The 21,525-nt window shown below is 53.1% G+C and overlaps 2 protein-coding genes across 2 annotated transcripts; one reads left to right on the top strand and one right to left on the bottom strand.

The window, feature by feature from the left end:
* Positions 1-5: 5 nt before the first annotated feature.
* Ddx54 (DEAD-box helicase 54) lies at positions 6-15,416 on the bottom strand. Its single transcript, XM_075982135.1, has 20 exons — positions 15,203-15,416; positions 11,445-11,574; positions 10,348-10,418; positions 9,539-9,727; positions 9,405-9,454; positions 8,536-8,577; positions 8,324-8,419; positions 7,806-7,927; positions 7,654-7,715; positions 7,396-7,527; positions 6,335-6,545; positions 4,736-4,870; positions 4,161-4,391; positions 4,004-4,077; positions 3,245-3,442; positions 2,028-2,170; positions 1,836-1,949; positions 1,344-1,448; positions 1,074-1,189; positions 6-576 (listed from the first exon to the last, which is right to left on the bottom strand). The coding sequence occupies exons 1-20, from the start codon at positions 15,371-15,373 to the stop codon at positions 350-352; spliced, it is 2,619 nt and encodes an 872-aa protein (XP_075838250.1). The 5' UTR covers positions 15,374-15,416; the 3' UTR covers positions 6-349.
* A 481-nt stretch (positions 15,417-15,897) lies between these two features.
* Positions 15,898-19,594, top strand: Rita1 (RBPJ interacting and tubulin associated 1). The gene is made up of 3 exons (XM_075982151.1): positions 15,898-16,193; positions 16,738-17,087; positions 18,697-19,594. The coding sequence occupies exons 2-3, from the start codon at positions 16,819-16,821 to the stop codon at positions 19,202-19,204; spliced, it is 777 nt and encodes a 258-aa protein (XP_075838266.1). The 5' UTR covers positions 15,898-16,193; positions 16,738-16,818; the 3' UTR covers positions 19,205-19,594.
* Positions 19,595-21,525: the final 1,931 nt, after the last annotated feature.

Raw genomic sequence — 21,525 nt, 5'->3', positions numbered from 1 at the left:
CTAGCGGTGTTGCACAAAGGTTTACTACATTAAAACCCAATGTCCAGCCGGAGACAGCCAGGGCCCACATTTGTATGGCCATGACTTCTGATCCCTGACTTCATGGAAGCAGTGGCAGCTGAGCTGCAGGTTCCGGGCTTTGTCTGCTGAGCTTTGCTAGTAGACTCCTATGCATCCTTCAAGACCCCACCCAACATCCTGTCAAACACAGCCTGTGCTCTCTCTGTGACCATACAGCACTGCTCCTCACAGACACTGGTTCCTGCAGGGGCTCTGCCAACAGCACACGGCAGCTCCGCTCACGTCCACTCTGGGGCTACCAGGAAGCTCCAGTGCCAAGTCTGGTTCCTCACATCCTCTTCCTCATCTTGCCCTTCCTGGAGGGGGCACCCCGGCCAAAGGCGCCCTGGCGCAGCTCTTGGGCTCGGCGGCGGTTGCGTGCTGAAAGCTGCTTCAGGCCCCCGCGCTGCAGGAAGCGCTGCTTCTGGGCTTGACGTCGCTGTTTCAGGATCTGTTCCTTGGTCTTGAGTTCTGAGCGCATGCGGCCTTTGGGGGCACCTCGGGGCAGGGACCCACCTGTCAGCATGGAGATTTGGGGAGCTCAGTCTTTGACCCACAGAGACTGAGCCAGGCTCCAATTTAGAGTCTAAACCCGGTGACCTGGCACCCTGCCCAGTCCACATTTCCAGTATCAAAACCGCCGCTGATGCCAGCTTTACAGAGGGACTTCCTGAACAGTGGCTGCCAACAGCCCAATATGGCTACCACAGAGATCGCATCCCAACCCGTGGAGACTGGCACTCCAGGTGGGAAGTGGTCAGGACCTCTTTAGGTGTGCACATGGCCCCACACAGGGAACCATCCATTGTCCACCCCACTACTAGCTACCCCAGGTACCACCTGCTGAGTGGGAGAGGCCAGTGACCTTGGTATGCTGGGCGGGGCTGTTTCAGAGGACGGGGCGGGGCTTTGCTAATGAGCAGAGTCTGCAGGTCCTAGCCTTGACCATGTTCACCCCTGCACCTCATAGCGCCTGGCTTTCCCCCTCGGACCAGACCACCTGCCCTGCCCACCTTGACTGTGCCCTCGCTTTCCACCTCTGCGGGGCCCAGGGCCTCGCTGGCTGGATGGCCCTTCTTCCTCAGAGTCCCGGTCATCGATTTTCTGCTTCTGCTTCCACTTCTGGTAGCTGAGAGCCTCGTCAAGGAAGTAATCTGCAGCTTCCGAGCTGGGTGCAGGCCTCTTATAGAAGGTTGCTAGGGAAGCCACCCAGTCCCGCCCCTACACAAACCCCTTCTATAGCCCACCCGGCCCCCCGCATCTCTGTCTGTCCCTTGGGATACAGGTCACGCTTGTAGGAGCTGCTGATATACCGGCCACTCTCAGTCTTTATCTTCTTCTTGTCCTCCTGGCCTGACTGCCCCACAAACCGCTTCTTCTTCCGGTCCCTGAGGGGGAGGGAAATGGAGTCTACTGCAGGGGAGCCTGTTCCCTCACCTGCCCTCACATGTATGTAACCAGCAGAGCATTAAAGGAAGTCAGTCACACTTGCCTGCATGGGACACTCAAAGTTCCTCGACCACCTCTCTACCTTTCCTGGACAGCCCAGGTCTCAAGAGAGTGAGGTTTGAGGACTTGGGGTCTGATCCCACACCGCTTCCCAGACATCTGTGTTTGTGAAGCAGCATCAGAGTCCTCATGGGCATAGCAAGGAAATACCAGCTACCAAACATAGTGGACCAAGGAGATGGGCAGGCAAGGAGCCACCAATCCTTGAGCAAACAGAAACACAGAAGGCCGCACCCAGGGACTGCCTGGACTTGCTGCTCACTTACCACCTGAGCTGCTGATGACCTCGGGTCATGTTCTGTGCCTCGTCCCCCATCAGGTCAAGGACCGCACCGGCCACCTGCTGCTCAAAGGCCCCTCCAGCCCCACCAACACTCAGCCTGCAGATTCAAGAGGGAGATTTAATGGGGCCAGATGCTCCTTATGCACCTCACGCTATGCCACAAGCTCACACTCACCCCCGCTCACTGTCGAAATCCTTGGGCCGGTAGGGGACATAAAACTCCTGGTCTCGCTGACGAGCCTCCTCCCTCCGCCTCTTGGCTCCTTGGTTGGGTCCTGGCTTTGGCCGCTTCTGGCCCACAACCTCTGTGAAGACATCCTGGCAGACAGAAGCCCAGTGTCATCCTTGTGGCCTTGAGGAACCCCACTAGAACCAGGGACCAGGATGCCCCCTTTTATCTGCCAGGGAAACTCTTCTGCCAGACCCTATGTCGTTATCTGCACACACAACAGCCCCTGATTTGGAGAGCAGTGCAGGCAGGAGGGACAGAACGGACGCCGGCAATGGCACCGTGCTCCAGTACTGGCCCTGACCCCACTCAGCCCTGGATGCTTCTGTTCAAGAGGATGCACACAGAGGTTTGTGGCTGTCCGTGAGACAGGAGAGACAGAGTGGGTGTCTATGAGGAGGCCACTGCCTTGCGGTGGGGTACACTATCACTCCACCACCCTCCACCACCCTTCAGCACCACTGCTGGGGCTTTGCTCCCTCCAGGCCCTCAGGCTCCTGCTTAGCCACAGCTACAACAGTTGGGGAAGGGGCTCTTTCTTCTTTTTTTTCAGATTTTATTTTCAGTTTTAGTTGTGTGTGCGTGTGTGTGTGCATGTGTGTATGAGTGCACGCACACGTGCACACACGCATAAAACGGTGCTAGATTTCCTGGAACTGGAGTTATAGGCAGTTGTGAATCACCTAATGTGGGTGCTGACAACTGAACTCCAATCCCTGCAGGAGCAGTTGGGCTCTTTTCTTGTTCTTTTTGACACAGGTTCTCAGTATACGGATTTGCTATTTACAGGCTGGTCCTGAACCCACAGAGATCCCTCTGCCTCTGCCTCCCCAGGACTGGGATTAAAGGCGTATGTTGACAGACTCCACGCAGCATAGCTCTTAACTGCTGAGCCAGTTCCACAGCCCCTTCCTTTGGTTATCTAAGCTCTGTAGCCTAGGCTAGCCTAAGACAGTATCACTCTGTAGCCTAGGCTAGCTTTGAACTTGTGGCTGTCCTACTTCCTTAGTCTCCACACCCATCTCTTGCAGACTGTAAATTGAGGCTGTGCCCCACCTCCATAGACAGGAGATGGGGACATGGGGCTGTACAACTGCCTGCCCCAAGGGCTGCTAGAACCTGGCTGCCTCTCCCTCAGCTCCAGCTACCCCTGCAGTGCACACCTCCACATTCTCAGCCATGTCCTCCTCTTCCTCTTCCTTCTGAGGCAGCTCCTTCTGGGGGACTGGGTCAGCTGGGCCCTCCTGCCTCTCTTGCTGCCCCTGCTGGAAGCTGGCGATAGCTTTTCTGTCCCTCTGCCGCTTGGCACGCATCATCTGGCTGCTTGGATCTCGGCTGGAGGCGTTGATCTCAAAGATGGTCTGCAAAAGGGATTCCATATTCACTGCTTACCCCCCCCCCACTCTATGCCAGTTGAAACCTGTATGGGCACTCCTCAAATCTTTACCGTGGGAGGTGGGACCCTTGATAATAGTATTGCACAGTTAAGAGGGAGGCCCAGAGAGAGTGGGTGTCTTATCCAAGGCGACACAGCTAGGAAAAGCTGGAACCCAGACCTCACACTAAGTGCACTCGGCTTTGAAACCATTGATTCCTCTGTGCCACTCTCTGGCTGTTTGTGTTACTCGCCACCTGACCGGGCTCTCCTTGCCTCTGCACATGAGCCACACAGCATATGCCCGCCCATGAATACCCAGGAGTGAACAGGTAGGGAAGGTCAAGACTGGGGATGGCCATGAAAGGTAGAAAAAGGCCTCTGAAAGGTAGAAAACACAGCACTCCCTAAAGGGGAGTCCATCTATCTTGAGTGGTGATCTCCAAACCTGCTGTGGTCAAAGGAACGCTCCGGAACAGGTGGCGGAGTCTATGAGTGGCCAACAGAGCCACTGTGACTCGTCAGGAAGCGCAGAAGGAAGACTCACCGTGCGGGTGCGATAGTTCCTGATGCTGTCCACCAGCTGCAGGCGCTGCAGTTCTCCCTCCTCAAACCGGGAACCTGATGGAGAGGAAGTGTGTGAGGACAGGGTGGGTTGGGAAGGGCCAGTCCACCCTCACCTGCTCTACCCGGCAGAATCTCACTGAAGAGTGGGTGCAAGCCCAGCCCTGCCAGGTCCAGCTCCTTGGCTCTCTTGATGGACTCGGGTGAGGGCGCCGGACGTGAGCGCACGTACTGCTGCTGGGCGTTGTCGGCCACACGGTGCAGGCTCCGAAGTTCCAGGGACGCCTCCAGGGCAGTCTGTAGGCCACTGTCCTCATCATCCACCACACTCTGTGGCACCCGGCCCAGCACACCATCTCCACCAACTGCACCTGCCAGTCACAGGGCACACTGTGGAGTCAGCCTGTGTCTATTCCCTCATGGCCTCTGAACCCCAGGACAGCAGTTACAGCAATAGGGACATTTAGAGTGGCGTGTTCAGTCAGACCCTGGGATGCACAGGAACACAGACAGACCCAAACTCTGGCAACAATAGTCCAAGAACAGTCCCAGGGTCCAAGGCTACCCAAGCAGACGCTTGTGGCTATCTCCAAGGACAAGGTGGGCAGAATCTCCTATAGTCAGACCCAGCAGCCACTTACCAAAGCCAGACCATTGCACCCCTGTGTGCTTAGGAATTCCACAGAGACCCAAGACCTGTCCAGCCACCCCTCACCTGAGGACTCCTGGTGAGGCTGGGCAAGGGTGATGGAGCGGCCCAGGAACAGGTGCAGGTCAAGCAGGTAGGGGACCTCATCTGGAGCCACCAAGGAATAGGCTGTGCCACTTCGACCTGCTCGGGCCACACGGCCTGGAAAGCGGGGGAGCTGAGTTTTAGCAGAGGGAGCCCAACCCCCTGAGGACCAGAGCCCTACAGGCCAGAACCTTTCCTGAACTGCGTCCCGACCTACAGGGTGGGTGGCAAGGGTTGGTGCAGAGCCCAAGTGAGTGAACGCAGGGGCAAGCACCACTTCCAATCAGTGTTTCAGGTCCCTGGCACTCCCACTTGGGTAAGATTTTCCCCAAGGAATAATCAGACCGCAAATTCCCAGAAAAAGAGGTTTGGGCCAGAACTTCCTAAAGGTGATAGGACAGAGGACTGGTCAATAAGCTCATGACTACCAGATGAGAATTACAGAGCTGAGCAAAGGGTGAGCACCTGGCCCACCACTTGTTTGTACAATAAAGTTTTACTGGCATAAGCAATGCCTGCTTATTTATATATCCCCAATGGAAAATGTAATCATGATGCTGTATATTAAACAGTTACATAAAGATGGCATAGTGCGCTGGGTGGTGGTGGTGCACGCCTTTAATCCCAGCACTTGGGAGACAGAGGCAGGCGGATTTCTCTTGAGTTCAAGGCCAGCCTGAGCTATAAAGCGAGTTCCAGTACAGCCAGGACTGTAACACAGAGAAACCTTGTCTTGAAAAACCAATAAATAAATAAATAAATGACGTAAATGAAAACATCTGTAATAGTATACAGTGACTTGAAAAGCAGCAATGTTGAGAAGTAACCCAACACAACCCCAATGTTGTGCTGAGTAAATTGTAGATATCACATTTCTCCTTGGTTTTTTGTTTGTGACAGGGTCTATGTAGCCCAGGTTGGCCTTGAACCCCTGACCCTCCTGGTTCCTCATCCCGAGTGCTGTGACAGACAATCACCACCGTTTTTTTCCATGTCTTAGGCAAACATCACATCCCCTCATTTGCAGGTTTCCGTAGGAGTGGTCTGTCATGTGGCACCTGAGGAGTTCCCCTGGGGCTCTGGAAACCCCCAAGATGGGGAGGCAGCTGTCTGGAAAGCAATAGCAACTTGGAGACAGCAGGGAGCCACCAGCAAGAACACGCCTGGGACTCGGGAAACACAGTGGGGGTCTCCTGTGACTGACAGTGAAGCAACAGCCAGATCCCCAGCAGCCATCCTCACACCACTGCCCTCTCTGCCTGACAGCTGGGCCTATGAGTTCAGCCACACTCAGTCACATACAGAGCACGCCCGAGAAACCCTGTCCCAGCTGCTGCTCCCCCACGCATATCTTAATCTATCTCATTTACAAACACAGCACACAACTCAGAGTGGTCTGTGGCAGAGCCACACCCTAGGTTCTGTTCCCAATACCAAAAGGACGGAAACTCTGAGAGCTGGGAACTAGCTGTCAGGGTTCACCCAGTAAGCACTGCTCAAGGCCTTAGGTTCCCCAAATTCTCAGCTGCCAGAATGGTACAGTGTCCCCGCTTCACCCAACAGTGCAGCCAAGCTCCTCACCCACGCGATGCAGGAAGAGCTTGCCCTTCGCAGGGAAGCTGTAGTTGATGACATTGTCCAGCAGGGGGATGTCCAGGCCCCGGGCGGCCAGGTCGGTCACGATTAGGGTCGAACATTTGTTGTGTATGAATTTCGCCAAGTTGATCTTGCGGGCCGTCTGGTCCAGAGCACTGTAGATGTGGGCACAGCTCACACCCTGGCCCGTCAGCAACTGCTCAGAGCAAAGGTGGGGATGTGAGAGGAGCCTTGCAGGAGCGAGGGCTGGAGGCTGGACTGAAGCTGGGGCACCATGCACAGGTTTGAACCCCAACCCTGCTGCTGGCTGGCCTGACTCAGCATAAACGGAACCTCTACTACCCCCCAGCTCTGCAAGGCTATTGGAACATCAAAGGGTATAATACATAAAGAGGGCTGCCCTAAGGGAGCTTTGTGACTACGGGCAAATTATGCAGTCTTCTGTGCCTCACAGAATGAAGAGGATTAATGCACCATTCAGAACTGAGCCTGAAACAGAAAGCCCATGAGAGAATCAACTGCTTTCTCAATGTTACTATTTTGGTCTCAGACACTTGGACGAGGAAGGCGCCATTTATATGTTGGGTAAGCAAGACCCAGCCACCCATGTCTTCAGCAGAGCCCAGGTGTGGCTGATGGGGTGTGAGACAGTGGCTAGTCAGCCCCTCCCCCAGCCTTCCATACTGCTGGAACTCCCAACACTTGCATCTAGGTGAGATCGCACAGGTGTGAATTCACAGAAAAGGTCAAGAGCACACCACACCAACATTTGAGCATCACGCCTAGCAGGCACATCACACACTGGAAATCCACCCCAAAATATCCAGGTCCACCGGGAGATGCTGTGGATGATCAGGACAGAAAGGCAGACTAAGACCAGCGGGGAGGTGCCAACAGTGGATGCACTCACACAACTGGCCCTGACAGTTCACCAGGTGTCTGAGATGTGCTGTGAAATGGCCCTTGACAAAAGCCCCACCCAGGTTCAGGATGAAACTGGTCTGAGACCTCCTGGGGTCTCTCCATCCCAAAGAGCCCCTACTCACCTCCATGAGGTACTCTGCGTGGTGCTTGGTGGCTACAAACACCACCGTCTGGTCCTGGGGTCTAACGACATTGCGCAGCAGGTAGAGAAGCACGGCAGCCTTGGTGTCCTCACGCACAAGGAGGAAGGAGGTCTGCAGGGAGAGTGGCCAGTGTGGGCTCCTGGCTAAGGGCGGGCAGGGCGCAGCAGGCCACTAGCCTGGGGAAGAGCCTGAGGAGCCTGGGGAAGAGCTTGGGGAGGAGGCCCAGCACTGCCTCACCTTGAGCTGCTCATTAAGCTTGGTGTCTACATCCAGACGGATGAGCACGGGCTCTGTGAGACCTGTTGGGGTGTGGAGATCTCAGGGGTCACTGAGGAGTTGATCTGAGGCCACCCTGAGTCCAGCACCACACCCACACTGCACTGGCTCACCTGCCCGAGCAAATTCCACCAGCAGTTTGGGCAATGTGGCGGAGAACAGCACTGTCTGGTGGCCCCCAGGAAGGCGGCTTATGATCTCCTGTAGCTGCTCAGCAAACCCCATTTCAAAGAGCCTGCAGGGAGTTGTGGGCAGGGAGAGTCAGGAGAGGGCTTCCACCCTAAGGAGCTGGGAACCCTTGATATCCTTGCTCTACAATCCCTGTCGTGTGCAACTGTTAAGCTTTTGTGTGTTTGTGCTTTGCGCTTCCTGTGCTGGGAACGAACTCAGCCTTACGCATGCTAAGCAAGTATTTGCCACTGCGTACAGCCCAGCATTGACTATAACACTATTTTCAGTACTAAGATGTAAACCTAAAATCACTAGTGCAGGTGCCCCAGGATTGGGACTACTCAAACACACATCTAATTCTCCCTGGACAGGGCCATCATCCTGTGGCCTCCCCTCTCTCTGCTTCCTGGGCCTTGGGGATAATCTTGACAGTTGCTCAGGGGTTTATCTGTGGCCTCACCTGTCTGCTTCATCAAAAACCACATATTCCACGCTCTGTAGCTTCAAGTTCATCTCCACAGCCACATGCATCAACCGCCCAGGGGTGGCAATGATTCTAGAAGGGATATACCAGCCAGGTCACCCCAGGCTCAGGGCTCAGCATAGCCCCCAGTCTCTTCCACGCCACTCTGGGAAGGGTCCCCAGAGCATTCCTCCCAACAACAAACTCACATGTCAGGGTTCTCATGCAGAGCCGCAAACTGGTCTTCCATTCTAGGGTAGAAAGCAGGGTCAGCCTGAGAGGACAGAGCTTTTGAGACTGTCCCTCCCTATCACAGTAGAGCATCCCCACACCTCGCCATGGGCCACACACCCCAGGCATGGAAGTGAGAAATGGCTCCTGGGAGACAAAAGGCCAAGGCACTGCCCCAGCAGAGACAGGCTGAAACACAAGGGAGAACCTCAGAGGCTCAGGACACTTTGCCAACCCACAGCACCACCTAGTGACAGAGCCTGGAACTACCGGTTCCACCTAGAACCCTGAATCCTGATGGCTAAGTGCCTGTTCCTGTCTTCCCCTGGAGCAGCTGTAGGAGTGTGGATCCTAGCTCCATGTAGCTTAGGGAGGGTAGGCTTTCTTTTTTTTAATAATTTACTTTATTTTATGTGCATTGGTATGGATGTATGTCTATGTGAAGGTGTCAGATCCTGGGAGTTACAGTTGTGAGCTGCCATGTGGGAGCTGGGAATTGAACTCGGGTTCTCTAGAACGCTGAGCCGTCTCTCCAGCCTGAGGTTAGGCTTTACGACAATCACAGACTACATCCCTTGGTAGAAGCTGGAGTAGGACAGACGACTGCAGCCTGAGCATGGCACCCAGAGAATGACACTAGGAGCTCACAAAACTCCCTTGCCCGACGCCATGAGCTGACAGGACCCTCTGTCCCTGTCCCAGCTTCCACCACGTCCCCTGGCCAGTCTGTCTGAACATGTGGAGAAGCTGCTGTTAGTGACTAGCAACTCAGGCCCACAAGGGAACCCTCAAGGCACAGTGGTGTGCCTGCACGGGGAAGCTGGGACATGGGATGAGGGATCCTTACTTGTCCCCGCCCAGGATCAAGGCTGTCTTGAGGCCGGTGAACTTGCCCAGCTGTGGAGAGAGAGAAGGGGTCAAAGATGAGGGCCTGCCACCTCAGCCTCCTCACAGTTTTCCACCAGGCCCTGCTACCCGCACCTCTTTGGTGAACTTCATAGTCTGCAGGGCCAGCTCTCGGGTGGGGGAGAGAATGAGGGCCCGGGCTCCTGTCTGTGCACTATGCGCCTTCAGCCGCTCAAACATGGGGAGGAGGAAACAGGCTGTTTTCCCGCTGCCTGTCCGGGCCATGGCCACCACATCCTTGCCGTCCAAGATCACAGGAATGGTCTGTCAGAAACATGTTGGAGGTAGTCAGCACTGGTCCCAGCATAGCCGGCCACGGATGAGCCCCAGGTCTCTAGTGTCAGACTGGTCCCAGCATGGCCGGCCACGGGTGAGCCCCAGGTCTCTAGTGTCAGCACTGGCCCCAGCATGGCCGGCCATGGTGAGCCCCAGGTCTCTAGTGTCAGACTGGCCCCAGCATGGCCGGCCATGGTGAGCCCCAGGTCTCTAGTGTCAGACTGGTCCCAGCATGGCCGGCCGTGGGTGAGCCCCAGGTCTCTAGACCTATTTTTACAAAAGCCTGTCAGCGCATGTCCAGGAATGAACACCCCCAGCTCCTGTGTCGGGAGACGCTGCCTCCCAAGTTGGGTCTCCACCTTGTGTCTCATGACTGTGAAAGCTGGGGGCTCCCTGGGCACTTGCGAGCTGCCTGGCAGGTTCAGTATGACAAGAGGCAGAGAGCCACATTGACATTGGGTCCAACCTTCTCCTCAGTGAAATGACTAAGCTATGTGCAGCTTTAGCCATAGTGAAGAGGGCCAGCAAGGTGACAGCTGGGGCCAGGAACAACTGTCACATGGCCACTGCTCACTGCTGCCCCAACCCATTGCCCTCCGGCTCCTTACCTTTCTCTGGATGGGCGTTGGCACCTTGTAGCCCTTTTTCATGATCCCCTTGAACACAGGGTAGCTCAAGCCTGGGAGAGACATGGGAGTGGTCAGGGCCCACCAGATCGTTTTCACCAACACACAGAAAAAAAAGAAAGCAAAAAATTGAAGGCTAAAGGAGTGTAAGACACCAAACTGTGGCAGGGATGCCTCAATTGACCTCTGCTGGAATTCTGTCACCTTTATTTCTCTGTCCAAGAGATGTACCCCACACTGACGTGAACTTGTGATGTCTGCCTGAGTGCTGGAATTACAGGCATGTGCCACTCTGATAGGTGTGGTAGGAATATTGGGAAATGGAGTCAGACAGGTAGGAAAGTGGCCCCTGAGGACTTAACAGACCTGGACTGAGGATCTGGGGGCCAGCGGAGAGCTGCCTAGAGACCAGCAAACGACTTCAACTGCTTTCTGGTCAACCCTTCATCTTCATGCCTACATGTATGTCGTTGCTTCATCCTCCTGATTATCAACAAGAGCCAGAACTTCGCTTTAAATCCAAACAGCCATCTAGAAGGCTTTTATGAACCAACTATTCAGTCTCTGCAATCCATTCCTTCTGGGCTTGTTCTTTACTTATTGATTTGTAAGAACTCTTTGCATACTGTAGATGATAACCTTCTGAGGCTGCAGATATTTTTGACTGTTGTGAGACAGGGTCTCTTGCTACGCAGTCATGGCATAGGCCACTATGCTCAGCTCCTTTTTTTAATTGCTATTAAAAGTCACTCAGTGGGTGTCTCAATCCTTGCCCTGTGCATCGAGGGCAGAGCACTTAAGCTGTAATCCCCACACAGGTGTCCCGACACCACTCCATCATCTCGTGCCCATCTCTTCAAAAGTATCCTCCTGTCTTGACACTGAACCCTCTGCCACCTCCTGTGCCTGTATGGCTGGCCCCCTTTCCAGGCCTGCTGTGGATGACTATTTCTAACCTCAGCCTATTTGACACCTACCACACAGGTAGAAGTCAGTACCTAAGAACAGAGGGCACAATGACCCCACCCCCATCCCCAGGCTACTCCCCAGGGCCCCAGGTATCCAGCCTTTTTACCCACCCATGGACTGGAAGCCGCCAGACTTCTTCTTTTTCTTGTTCTGGGCTCGTACCAACTCGCGGGTGTCAGGCTCCACATCTGATAAGCACTCTGAGGTAGGAAAGGAGGGCAAGGCTCTGCCAGGGCCCAGCTGCGAGGGAAGAATGAAGAGTTGGCATGACTCCAGCTCTAACTGACCACAGGGGTGCGAGGACCAGACGCTCGCCAGTTCTCCAACAAGCTCTCTTAGGACCAGGCTGGGGCAGAGGTACAGATCGGGTCTACAGAAAATCTACAGCGCTTGCAAGTACAGTACAACCACCTCCCTGAGCCTGGGGGCACCTTCTAAAAACTGAGGTCAAGGGCGTGAGTGTGGGAAGACCCAGTGCAAAGTATAGGCTTGGCCAGGAGAGATGCTGAAGGCAGAGGGTGCGTGTGTGTGTTGTGTGTGTGTGTGTGTGTGTGTGTGTGTGTGTGTGTGTATGTGGTTGTAGTAGCTTGAGTGTGCCTGAGGAGTGGCCACGGCTGTCCTGGAACTCAGAAAGACCCACCTGTCTCTGCCTCCTGAGTGCTAGCATCAAAGGTATACGGCACTATGCTTGGATCTTACTTCCAATTTCTGATTAATTTTTTTAAAATAATAATTTATCTCTTTTTTCTATTACTTATAAAATTTCTTATGTCACTGGTTAAGACTCCCGTCTCCCCCAAATATTTCTGTTATTCTGGTGGTGCCAAGGATGGAACCCTTGACCATCAAACCATACCCCAGCCCTCTTCTTACTCTTTATTATTTTTTTTTTATTTTTTTATTTTTTGGTTTTTCGAGACAGGGTTTCTCTGTAGCTTTGGTTCCTGTCCTGGAACTAGCTCTGTAGACCAGGCTGGCCTCGAACTCACAGAGATCTGCCTGCCTCTGCCTCCCGAATGCTGGGATTAAAGGCGTGCGCCACCACCGCCCGGCTCTACTCTTTATTTTTGAGACAAGGTCTCACTAAGTTGCACAGGCTAGCCTTGTATATAGCCCAGGCTGGCCTTGAACTCATGATCCTAGTGACTCAGTCTCCTAAGTAGCCTATTTCTACTCCTTTCTCATTTTCGTCTTGAATCTTGTTTCATTATTTCATCTGTCTCAGAAGAGAATTATAAGCTACTGTCATGTAGCTATAAACATGAGATGAACCCATATTCCGTGACTAAATACCAGGGATTTGGTGGCAGAAGACAAAACACAGGTATTTATGATGCTACGCTCGGTGGCTACTACACTGAACACAGACATAAACTATTTCCTTCAACAGAGTTCTCACGGAACAAGTGCTACCTTATGTTCTCATCCTATGTTCTAATTATACATTTTATTATTAGTGTATGTGTGCACGATACATGCCATGGGTGTGAAGGCCTGGGTGTGTGGCGGCCACGGCCAACTTTCAAGAGTCTGCTCCCTCCCAACCATGATGAAGCAGGGTCTCTCGTTTCTGTTGGTCGTGCATTCCTGGGTAGCTGGCCTGTGCGCTTCTCAGTGGTTCTCCTGTCTCCACCTTCTGACTCACCTGTTGGGATTACATGTGCGCCATGTGTTCGGCTTTTTAAATGTATTGGTGTTTTGCCTGCATAGATTATGTGCACCAATTGCTTCTCGGCCTTTTGGCTAAGATCAAGTGTAGATTATGTGTACCATGTGCATGCAGTACCTAAGAAGACCAGAAGAGGTTGTCAGGTCCTTTGGAAATGACGGAACTTCTGAAAGATCAGCCAATGTTTGTTAACCAATGAACCATCTCTTTGCCCCTACATCAAGCCTGGTTCCAGGGATCAAATTCAGGTTGCCAGGCTTATCAGCAAGCACTTCTACCTCCTGGGCCATCTCTCTGGCCTTTCAACCTATTTTCTGACTTATATATAACATGCTTTAAGTGTCTTTGTATAACTTTTCTGTTTTGTTTTGGTCTTTTCCAGACAGGGTCTCCTTTACCCAGGCTGGCCTTCTGAACTCCCAATCCTCCTGCCTCCATCTTCTAAGTGCTGAGATGGCGGGTGTGTTGCTACAGCCAATTCCTTCACTGGATTTCTTTTGGTGAAATTCATCAAGTAACTTTTAAATTCTAAAACCTTTGAGGGAGGTCACCACACTACTTATTCCAGCCTTGGAAAGAGTGGGGTGGCACACCAGTCATCCCAGCACTTGGGAGGCCGGGAAATCAGGAGATCAAAATCATTCTCTGCTCTACAGTGAATCTGAGGCTACCCAGGCCTGCACAAGACCCTGTCTAACACTTTTTTTAGTATGACGGAATGGTGGTGGTGCACGCCTTTAATCCCAGCACTTGGGAGGTAGAGGCAGGAGTTCAAGGCTAGCCTGGATTACACAGTGCAACCCTGTCTCAAAACAAAACACAGCAAATAAATATATAAATACAAAAACTTAACATAAGGCAAAAAATTTTCCTGACAATTGTTAAACTTTGCTCGTTGGAATTTTTCTTCCTAGTTCAGGCATCCCGCTTGGGGTCCTTCCCGCTTTGTTTGAAGACAACAGCGCCAAAATTCCATGAAAGAGACCTGGGGATATAGCTATCTGACAGAGCATATACAAGGCCAGCACTAGCACAAACAGGGCTTTGGGTTTGGTCTCCAACCTTGCTAAAACAAAAGGTGGGGAGGGAGGAATGGAAGAGACTTTCCCCATTGATTCCAAGTTGATGGACTCTGCTTCCCATGCAGTATTCTGGTTTCACTGCACAAACACATTGGTTTTGCTTGGTGTTTTTTTTTTTTTGGTGGCGGCGGGGGGTGGGGTGGGTGGGGTGGGTGGGGTGGGTGGGTGGGGTAGTGAGAACAAGCTCAATGGTACAGTATGGACTTGGCTGCTCTCCCAGCCCTATTTACATCAAGGATGTGACATACCTTTAATAAGTAAGTATGTTTGTGTCCCAGGATGGAGGACCTTCTACATTTTTCGTAAAGCAAAATTACAGGATTGGAGCTCTTACCAGCTCACTATACATAGCCCAGAGTGACCTTGAACTCCTGATCCTCTTGACTCTACCATTCCTACCCAAGGTGCTAGGATGACGGGTGTGTGTCCCAATACCTGCTTTTATGTCGTCATGGGGCTCAAATCCAGCACTTTGGACATGCTAAGCAAGCGTTCTACCAACTGAGCTACGCCCGGAACCTGCAGGCTGGGTTTTGATTTGTAAAAAGTTGAGCAGTAACTTCTTTCTTTATGTGCCACAGCCAGTGCAGGACTTGGCCTCAGCAAAGCCCTTGGTCCGAGCCACGTGGGCAGCCTTCTCTGGCAACGACTAACTGCGTTCTCAGTGCCTTTAGCTGTTTCTGCACATTCTGAGTGCAGCGCACTGACTGAGCTGGGGAGGAGAAATGGAGGAATACATCCGCTGTGCAGACTATGGGAGTCACGAACCATAGACTTTTCTGCCTCCTTGGCGCTCACGCCTCTCCCCACGTGCACACATTTGTAACCAGACAGTCCCCATTTTCAATCCTGCTGATTGGGCCTGCAAGGCTGAACCACACAAATGTCCGTAAGTACTAGTTTAGTTCAAGAGGTCTGGTCTGGTGGCCTCTCATTTATCTTATCTCCTAAGACCACCCCAAAATCAGGCGGACCTTCGCACTTGCACTTTCCATTGGCCGAAGGGTAACTGGGCCCAGCCCCCTCCAGACGGTACCCAATGAGGGCTCACAATCAGTGAGACGGACAGGCGGAAGGGCACAGGCCGAGGGCCCGATCAGAGAGTCTGTGCTCTTACCTTCCGCGCCCGAGCGTCATCCTCCGCCTGGATCTCAAACTCGCCGTCCTCCGAGTCGCTGTCGCGTGCCTGAGAAGCCGCAGTCCGGCGCTTCCTCAATCCCTTCTTCTTCCACGGAGCCATGGCGGCACGTGACCGCGAGCCGGGACCCACGCTTCTACCGGCAGCCATTCGAGCCGGGCACTCGGACCCGGAAGTGGGCGGGACCTACAGGACGCACAGACTGCGCGGGGGCGGAGCCTGGGGGGGCCGCACGAGTAGCGTTGCGATCGGGCTCCACCCCTAGGGCGGGGCCTGAAGGAACCAACCAATTGCGTGAGGAACCGAGAGGCAACGTGGCTCCACCGACGGGGCGGGGCCTGAGGGACAGACCAACTAGTGGGGGGGACCTGAGGAATGTACCAACTGAACGGGAATAGAGGCTCAAAGGACGTAATTGCTTTGCAAATATCAAGCTCTGAGGAATGTACCAACTGTATTGAGAGCCGAGTCCGAGGGACACAACTGAACGGGTGGAAGAATTTAAGGAATGTACCAACTATGCAGGGTGAACCCCCCCCGAGGGGCGGGCCTAAGGAGGATACCAACGAGATTGGGGTGTGGCCTGCGGAACGTACCATCTGCGCGGGGGCGGGACCGAGGGACGTACCAGCTGCGCAGGGGCGCGCCGTCTCTCCTGTTGCCCAGCGCGGGATGCGCGTGGGCGCGTGTCGCTGTGGCGCCACTGCGCTTGCTGTGCTGTGCTGTGCTGCGCTGTGCGGGGGGTTGTGCTGGAGCCAGAGCTTGCTGACCAGAGGCCTCGGTAGGAAAATTGCCGAGCACGGAGTTCCGGTGATGCCTGCGCTTTCAGCTTCGTTGGGTGACTGGTGCGCGGTACTCCGCTGTTTGGAACCTGAGTTGTGGTCGGGAAAATGGATTTAATCTAAAGAGACTGAACAGGACTATTGGCGAGGACTAGAATGCACTACATTTGCAACGTGCTTTGCACAAGGTAGGCGTGGGGGCGACAGCGGCTTGGGAGCCCCCTTTACCTCCTCCCACCATAGTTTCTTTTTCTGATTGGTGCCATCCCCATTTGCGCCCGTAGTCGTCCTGTAAATATTTGTTGAGTATACACTGTAGGCTAAAAGTGTGTATCTGTTTATTCATTAAATATTTGCTGATGGCATTTTCCCCTGTCTTGTCAACTAGAAAGACAGGAGTGCGTGCTTAGACTGCAGCTTGCACAGACCACGGGGTTCAAACTCAGAAGCCAGGCAGTCGTGCAGTTCTACCTGGGAAGTAGAGGGAGGGATCAGAGTTAAAGGTCATTCTTTGCTATAGAACATTGTGAGTTCCAGGCCAGTTTGAGCGACAAGAAACCATAGATGGGGGAGGGGCAAGAAAGTGATTCATTTTCAAGATGCCCCCTGAATGGTAGTCCTCCTTTGAGAAAGACCAGCCCCTTTCCCTTTTGCCCCTGGGTTTGAGACTCCAGGTTGCCTCCGTTGTTTATCTGGCCCTGCTATTCGCTCTTACTCTCACCGTTTGCACAGGGAGCCCTGGAGGCTGAGTCTAGCAGGCTGACCTGACCACTGACTGCAGCGTGGATCCTGGTGGAACTGGCCCACAGTGGAATGCAGGCACTCCACCTTAAGCACTGCAGCCCCAGCAGCTACAGGGTCAAGGCCAGGGCGTCCTATGTGGATGAGACCCTGTTTGGCAGCCCTACAGGAACCCGGCCCACTCCACCAGCCTTTGACCCACCCTGGGTGCAGAACTGTGACAGATTGGCAGGAGTGGGCCCAGGACCACCGAAGGTCTCTCTGGTTAAGAGAGACTGTGAGTCTACCCCCTCCAGGGGCAGCACCCCAAACCTCACACCAAGGAAGAAAACCAAATACAGGTAACAGGGTGGGGGTACGCTCCTGTACTAAGGATGGCTTTCTTGGTCTCTTTTCTTGTGATAAAATACTCTCTGCAGAAGCAACTTAGGCCAGAAGGGGTGTGTTGTGGTCCGTGGTTGCACAGCTGTTGCTATAATAAGTCTCAGCGGGGGGGGGGGGGCAGTAGGCCACATGCATGCCTGCTCCACTGCACACTGTCTTCCTTTCCTTCGGTCCCAGAGCACCCCACCCCCTCTCTGACACTTCAGGCACACACATGTGGTGGGTGCATAGACTTCCATGCATGTGAGACACTTGTACTAAGAGGGAGATCCGTCATAGGCACACCCACGGGCCAACCTGACAACTGAAGCTGACCACCAGAGCTATCAGGCTACCTGGTACAGCCTCCTGTTCACCTGCTGTGTGGCCGTGGGCAGCATCCTGACTTCTCTGAGCCAGTTTACTCAGATAATAGAACGAATGCCCCATTAAATGGGAGTGGGGTATATCGGGGCACAGCAGCCGAATGCTGCGATTGATGTCTTGATCAGTGATAGTGTTGACTGGCGAATGGCTCAGTGGGTGAAGGCTCCTGCCTCAAAAGCCTGGTGACCTGTGGTTGCTGGAACCTTTACGAAGGAGGAAGGACAGAATGACTCCACAGTGTTGTCCTCTGACCATGCCCACATATCCACATCATACGCACATAGTAATATTAAGTTTAAAATATTTTAAAGGAAATTCTTGGGGGGGGGGAACTTCAGGGCAAAAAATATTGCATCTCTGCTGAGCTCATGTAGAGTTTTTTGGTTTTGTTTTTAAATGTTTTTTATGGTTTATTTAACTTAATTTTATGTGCACTGGTGTGAAGGTGTCAAATCCCCTGCAACTGGATCTTCATACAGTTGTGAGCTGCCATGTGGGTGCTGGGAGTTGAACCCGGGTCCTCTGGAAGAGCAGTCAGTGCTCTTTACCACTGAGCCATCTCTCCAGCGCCCATGTAAAGTTTTTTGAAAGGTACATTTGTATTTGGTTATTTTTGTGTGTGAGGCTTGTGTACTGGTGGAGGTCAAAGGACAACTTGTAGGAGTTCGGTTCTTTCCTTTTACCACGTGGATCCTGAGGATTGAACTCGGTTGTCAGTCTTGGCCACAAGCATCCACACCCGCAGAGCCGTCTTGCTGACCCAAGCTCCTGTAGAGTTTTGTTGTTCCTAAACAACAGCGTGACGACTGTTTGCCTAGCGCTTAACAGACTTAATTACTCCATCAATCTGGAGCAGGGTAGATTCAGGAGGGTGTCTGTCGTTTGATGCACAAGATTTGAACATGTACGGGTATTCATAAGGGCTTCTGGAGTGGCTGTAGTTAGGACTCTTGATGGTGGGTTCATATGAGGGTCCCTTTTAGGACTGCTCCCCTCTCCAACATGTCCGTGTCCAGAAGAAGAGGGGGACAAGCCCCAGCTGTCTTGGGCTAATACCTATTGATGCCTATGAGCCTATTGAAGAGTGTCGGAGACCAAGGGTGCTAGGCAGGCTCCGGCTGCTTCCGTAGCTGGTGGGGAGTGGAGTTATAGAGCGCTCTGGTGTGTCATCGCAGGTCACTGTGTTCTTCCCTTTCCTAGGTTGATTGGCCACACCCCCTCCTACTGTGATGAGTCCCTTTTTGGCTCCCGGCCACAGGGCACCAACAAGGAGGGGTCTCGGACAGCCATAGGGGATACTGCCAAGCTCCAGACCCTTTTCTGGACACCACCAGCCACCCCTAGGGGCAGCCACTCACCTCGCCCCAGAGAGACCCCACTTCGAGCCATTCACCCAGATGGACCCTCCAGGACAGAGCCCAGCGTGGCAACAGGCTCCCAGAAGACATCCCAGGAGGGGTTAGATGCTCCTTCCTCTCTGGGGCGGAGGCGTTGCCATTCACTCAGCCACCTAAGTGTCGCCAGCATGGGTCATCCAGCTTCCAGTGTCCCCCAGACCAATGGACCTTGGAGTCCCCGGCCTTCCATGTCAGGGATGACTGTTCGGAGTCCCTTGGTCACTCCCAGGTCACGGTCAGGCAAAGTTTCAGGGCCAGCTGCCCCTCAACAAGGGGCTGGCCCCCCCAAGCCAAAGCCTCCTTGGAAATGAGGTTCTCATCAGGTAATCCTCTGGCTCAGGTGCAGTACTATGGGGACCAGTGTCTCCAGTGCCTCCAAGCACTAGAGAAGCCTCCCTGAGGCTCCATGGTGAGGACGGGCCATGCTTCCCTTTGTCCCCACAAGCTCAGGACGCCCTAGCCGCCTCTGCAGGGTGTTTGGGGTACTTTGAGATATCTCTCTGGCCATGGCGCAGCCTCTTTCTGCATTGGTGCCAAACCCCACCCAGCTCCCTGCTCAGGATTCAGTTTCTACAGGGGTCTGGGTGCCTCGAGAGAGTTTCTTGGGCTGTATGTGAACCCCGAGGGTGGAACATGGGGGAGACATTTTAATATTCGTGTATTTATTCATTCCATGTACTAAATATATTCAGCTCATCAAAGCTTAGTGGTGTGTTGCTTTTTCCCCCTTAAGTAAAGGCCTCAGTCAATTTAAACAGTACAGTTAAACAACCAAGGGTGATTTGAGCATGTGACAGATATGACAGTGGCTGCTGAGGTCTGAGGACAACCGTCCTGTCTCTGTTTTATGACACCATACATGGGTAGGTGGGTGGTTCCTGCCAGCTCAGGACACAGTGAGAGTCCTTTGCTAGCAATTGTCTTGCTAGGGGGCGGGGATGTAGCTTGATAGTAGAATGTTTGCCTAACATACATGAATGGTGCCCTGGGATCAATCCCCAGCAACCTCCTCCCCCAACAAAACAGAACAGGACTTAGTGGATGACCAAGCTGGAGGAGGCAGCCAGGGACAGGGAGCCTGGCTGCTGGGGCCCTGGGCCTCAGAGCTGCCCTGCATGATGACAGTGGGAGTCTTGAGCCTCTCCTGGTCCCCCTCCTTCTCTGAGCAGTTCAGGGAGCCCAGGGGGCATCTTCACCATTGTCTAGGTGTAGCCAGGCCCAGGGACATTTGTAATCATGTGCAGAGGTCAGACAGACATACCTGGGTACAGACAGACTGCACTACAGCCACAGAGGACGTTAAGCTTCTAGAACTTTCACAAGAGAATGGTTTAGTCTACCTCCTTTTTTTTCTGTCCCTCCCCTTCACGTGGATAGGCACAGGCTAAAAATAGAAGCACATATTCTTCTCCCGTCTACACTAAAGGTCGGCTGAAGCCCAGGGTGAAGCCACCAGGTTAACTGATACCAGGCCTGGAGTCTGGCTGTACCAGGCTGTGGTGTCAGAGCACTTGGGGGAGACAGGATAAGGGCAGCCTGATGGGAACCACAAAAGGTGGAGGAGGGGGCACTGGAGAGATGACCCAGGAGTTAAGAGTGCTTACTTGCTTACTGCTCTTCCAGAGGGAGGACCCACATCAGGTGGCTCCTAACCACCTATAACTTCAATTCCAGGGGATCCAACACCCTCTGACCTTTTCAGGCATCAGGCATGCATGTGATACACACACACACACACACACCTTTTAATAAAAAGTTTCTGGGCTGTGATCATGCATGCCTTTAATCCCAGCACTTGAGAGGCAGAAGCAGGCAGATCTTTGTGAGTTGAAGCCAGCCTGGTCTACAGAGCGAGTTCTAGGACAGACAAGGCTACTCAAAGAAACCCTATCTCAAAAAAAAAAAAAAAATTGGGACTAAAGGGGTGGCTGGTGGGTTAAGAGACCATAACAGCTCTGTCAGGTCAGTACTGGGTTCAGATGTCAGTAACCTCTTCTAGTGGCTCACAAACATCAGTGGCTGTAGTTCCACCCAGCTCTGGACTTCATGGGCACAACCACGTAAGACAGGGTTTCCCCATGTAGCTCTGGCTGTCCTGGAACTCACTTTGTAGACCAGGCTAGCCTCAAACTCAGATCCTTCTACTTCAGCCTCCCAAGTGGTGGGATTAAAGGCAAGGAATCCACTCCCACAGGCCGGACTCATGCTTTGTGTTTTAAAGTGGAGGAAGGAGTCAGCCAGAAGAGGTGGCCTATGCATTTAGAAATCGGAGGAAGGAAGCCAGGCGGTGGTGGCGCACACCTTTAATCCCAGCACTCCGGAGGCAGAGGCAGGCAGATCTCTGTGAGTTCAAGGCCAGGACAGTTCCAGGACAGGCTCCAAAGCCACAGAGAAACCCTGTCTCTAAAAACAAAAAAAAAAAAAAAATCAGAGGGTCACCCTAAGTTCAAGGACAGTCTGGGCTACAGAGGAATACTTTGTTTCAAAATAAAGTTGCAGGACTGCTGCTGCTGCACTATGGAAGACACGGGCCGAATTCTGGGATATCAGGGTGATGGGATCCTTACAGAAAGGGCTGCTCAGTTTCTATGGGATAGTTCTCAATTTATGAAATTCTAGCAACTAATACTTT

Source organism: Microtus pennsylvanicus, chromosome 1 (genome assembly GCF_037038515.1).
Source record: "Microtus pennsylvanicus isolate mMicPen1 chromosome 1, mMicPen1.hap1, whole genome shotgun sequence".
Taxonomy (NCBI): domain Eukaryota; kingdom Metazoa; phylum Chordata; class Mammalia; order Rodentia; family Cricetidae; genus Microtus; species Microtus pennsylvanicus.
Note: the sequence above shows the minus strand (reverse complement) of the source record. Positions and strands in the feature narration are given on the sequence as shown.